Source organism: Borostomias antarcticus (assembly GCF_949987555.1).
Source record: "Borostomias antarcticus genome assembly, chromosome: 11".
In the NCBI taxonomy this organism is placed as follows: domain Eukaryota; kingdom Metazoa; phylum Chordata; class Actinopteri; order Stomiiformes; family Stomiidae; genus Borostomias; species Borostomias antarcticus.
The window spans coordinates 20,875,729-20,878,228 of NC_140244.1; the positions used below are offsets into that span (position 1 = coordinate 20,875,729).

A 2,500-nucleotide genomic window follows, 5' to 3' on the forward strand; every position below is an offset into this window, starting at 1 on the left:
AATATTCTAGCCTATAGCCTACTGACAGATGATATTGTCATCTATAATACGACTAGATATGCACATTGGTCTGGGTGCATTTCCCCCTGGCCAAGCAGCGTTCAGCTGTCAGCTGTTCTTCAGTTTGTTGAAGTGACTGTGTCCTTCTGACATGCATCTTTATAACAGGTCCTAATTCTTTTTGCACAAAACCTTTGCTTTGTAAAGATGGGAAATACTGGTTTAGGCTATTTAAACCAGTATGAATATTACTTGTATAAAACTTAGACTATCGAATAGGCCTATCATAGCCTATCAATTATGAAGTATTCATTTGATCTGGCTCCTAGAGACTGAACAACAAGGCCAAATGGCCTATCAAAATACCAGTAGGTTCAAAAAGATGATTCCAATCTTAATTTGCATTAGGGTGAACGATTTTAACAACTCAGTTCTGCATGTAAAAATAAATCATGTAGGCTAGACAACATTGCCTGTTAAATTATTGGGATATGTTTGACCATCTTTAACAACAATACGTTACATAGTCTACACATAGATAATATATACAAAAGGCTGAACAATAATAGGTCGACCAAACAATGTGGCACAGACATCGGCTATATATTTTTGGAGGGCTATTGTTAAGATGACATGCATATTTTGTTATTTTTAAGGGCCAGGCCTACATTGTTGAAAAAGCAAAAGTAAAGTAAGGGCAAAGGTTGTTTGAGTTCATGAAATGTAGGCCCTAAATAAAGCATTGCTTAAAATAACTTGATGGCTTTCTTCTTATTTTTTTAGGCTATAGAACAAAATTACAGTCTACATTTAGAGTCCATGAAAGTGTGGACTGGACGGAATACACTCTCTCTTCTCCGTCTCATCATAGTCATTTCCCATCGGAGTGTATGAGTGTGTAGTAAGGAAGTGTGTACATGGTAGTGTATGAGTGTGTAGTAAGGAAGTGTGTACCTGGTAGTGTATGAGTATGTACAGTAGTAAGGAAGTGTGTACCTGGTAGTGTATGAGTATGTACAGTAGTAAGGAAGTGTGTACCTGGTAGTGTATGAGTGTGTTGAGTCTCTTCCAGTCGTTCTCGATCTTGGTGGTGATGTCTTCGTCCTGCAGCACCACTCGAGCCATGCGGCCCTGACGCCACTCTGAAGACACACACACACACACACACACACACACACACACACAGACAGAGACAGAGTCAGCTACAGTATACCCCCTTTGACACACACACACAAACACGCGCGCGTGCACACACACACACACACACACACACACACACACACACACACACACACACACACACACACACACACACCCTGTGGAGAACCTATTGAATACAGTGCATGGCGTGCACACATTAGCCTTGTGCTAAACCCAGCATCTTGACACATTTCATGTTTTGATGTTGAACTGCATCCAAACTCATGTTAATGTGTTCATTAATTTGCACAAAATAAACAAATAAAATAAAGAAAAGTTGAGTAAAAGACCTAATGAAATGAACTTTGCATAATGCATGCTCTGAAGGAGGTGGGCCAGGAGAGTGGACTAGCCTGCCTGGGCCTCGGGGACGATGCTGAGAGTGTAATGATAGCCCCCCCCCTCCCCCCCTCGCTCCAGTCTGACTGTGTGTGAGAGCTTCTCCTGAAGCGCCCTCAAGAAGAATAAAAACACATTATGAGAAATGAAGTAGCGTTGCCCAGACCGCCGCCGCCACCGCCGCGCGGTGCCCTCGACGCTCACCTCCGCCGTCGTCCGGGGCCCGACGGCGCATCTTAACTGAACGTTAGCGGAGCGGGGGCCCCCTCTCCAGACAGATCGGCGGTCGGCCCCCGCGCCCTTAATTGGCACTTGTGTCGGCGATCCACGGTGCCATTTACCGAGGGGTATGAGGGGAGGTAGGGGAGGGGGGGGGGGGGTTGTTTCCAGCACGCGGTTCAAGTGAGCGGAGAAGGGGTGGGGGGAGGGCGAGAGGGAGCGTTGACGTCCCCTCCGCCAGGTAATGAAATGATAATCGGGGGGTGCTGATGAGGAAACGACCGGGCCGCCGTGGGTCTCTGGCGCTCCGACGCCGACCACTGATTCTCTACTCTGACGTCGCCCTGGCGCTGTTCCAGGCATGACACCCCCCCCCCCCCCCCTCTCTCTCTTCCGCCCGTCCAGCTCCCCCGCACTCGTTACCTAGGAGACGGCGAGATGGGGAGGGGAGAGAGGGAGGCGGAGGGGGCGGGGCTTTTTCCTCCCCGTCCGTCCGTGCGTGTGGAGGGAGAGCGGAGAAGAGGATGGGGGATGAGATGGGAGGGAGGGAGGGAGGGAGAGAGGGAGGTGTGGAGAGTGGCAGACTGTGTGGGTGCGGGGGCCTGCCGGGTCCGTCTGTCAGCTTTTACCTGGGTCAGCCAGGCGGGCCAGACACACACACACACACACACACACACACACCCCTCTCCATCTCAGTTTGTCTGTCTCCCTGCCTCTCATTCGCCTCTGCCAGAGAGGGTGT

General features: G+C 49.4%; 1 protein-coding gene across 1 annotated transcript in view; it reads right to left on the bottom strand.

The window, feature by feature from the left end:
• Window positions 1–2,500, bottom strand: part of plxna2 (plexin A2) — a gene marked incomplete at its 5' end in the record, with an annotated part of 69,977 nt that overhangs the window by 14,717 nt on the left and 52,760 nt on the right. Inside the window, one exon of the mRNA XM_084445652.1 lies at window positions 1,039–1,142. Within this exon, the coding sequence (XP_084301778.1) occupies window positions 1,039–1,142 (104 nt within the window). The remainder of the gene's footprint in view (window positions 1–1,038; window positions 1,143–2,500) is intronic.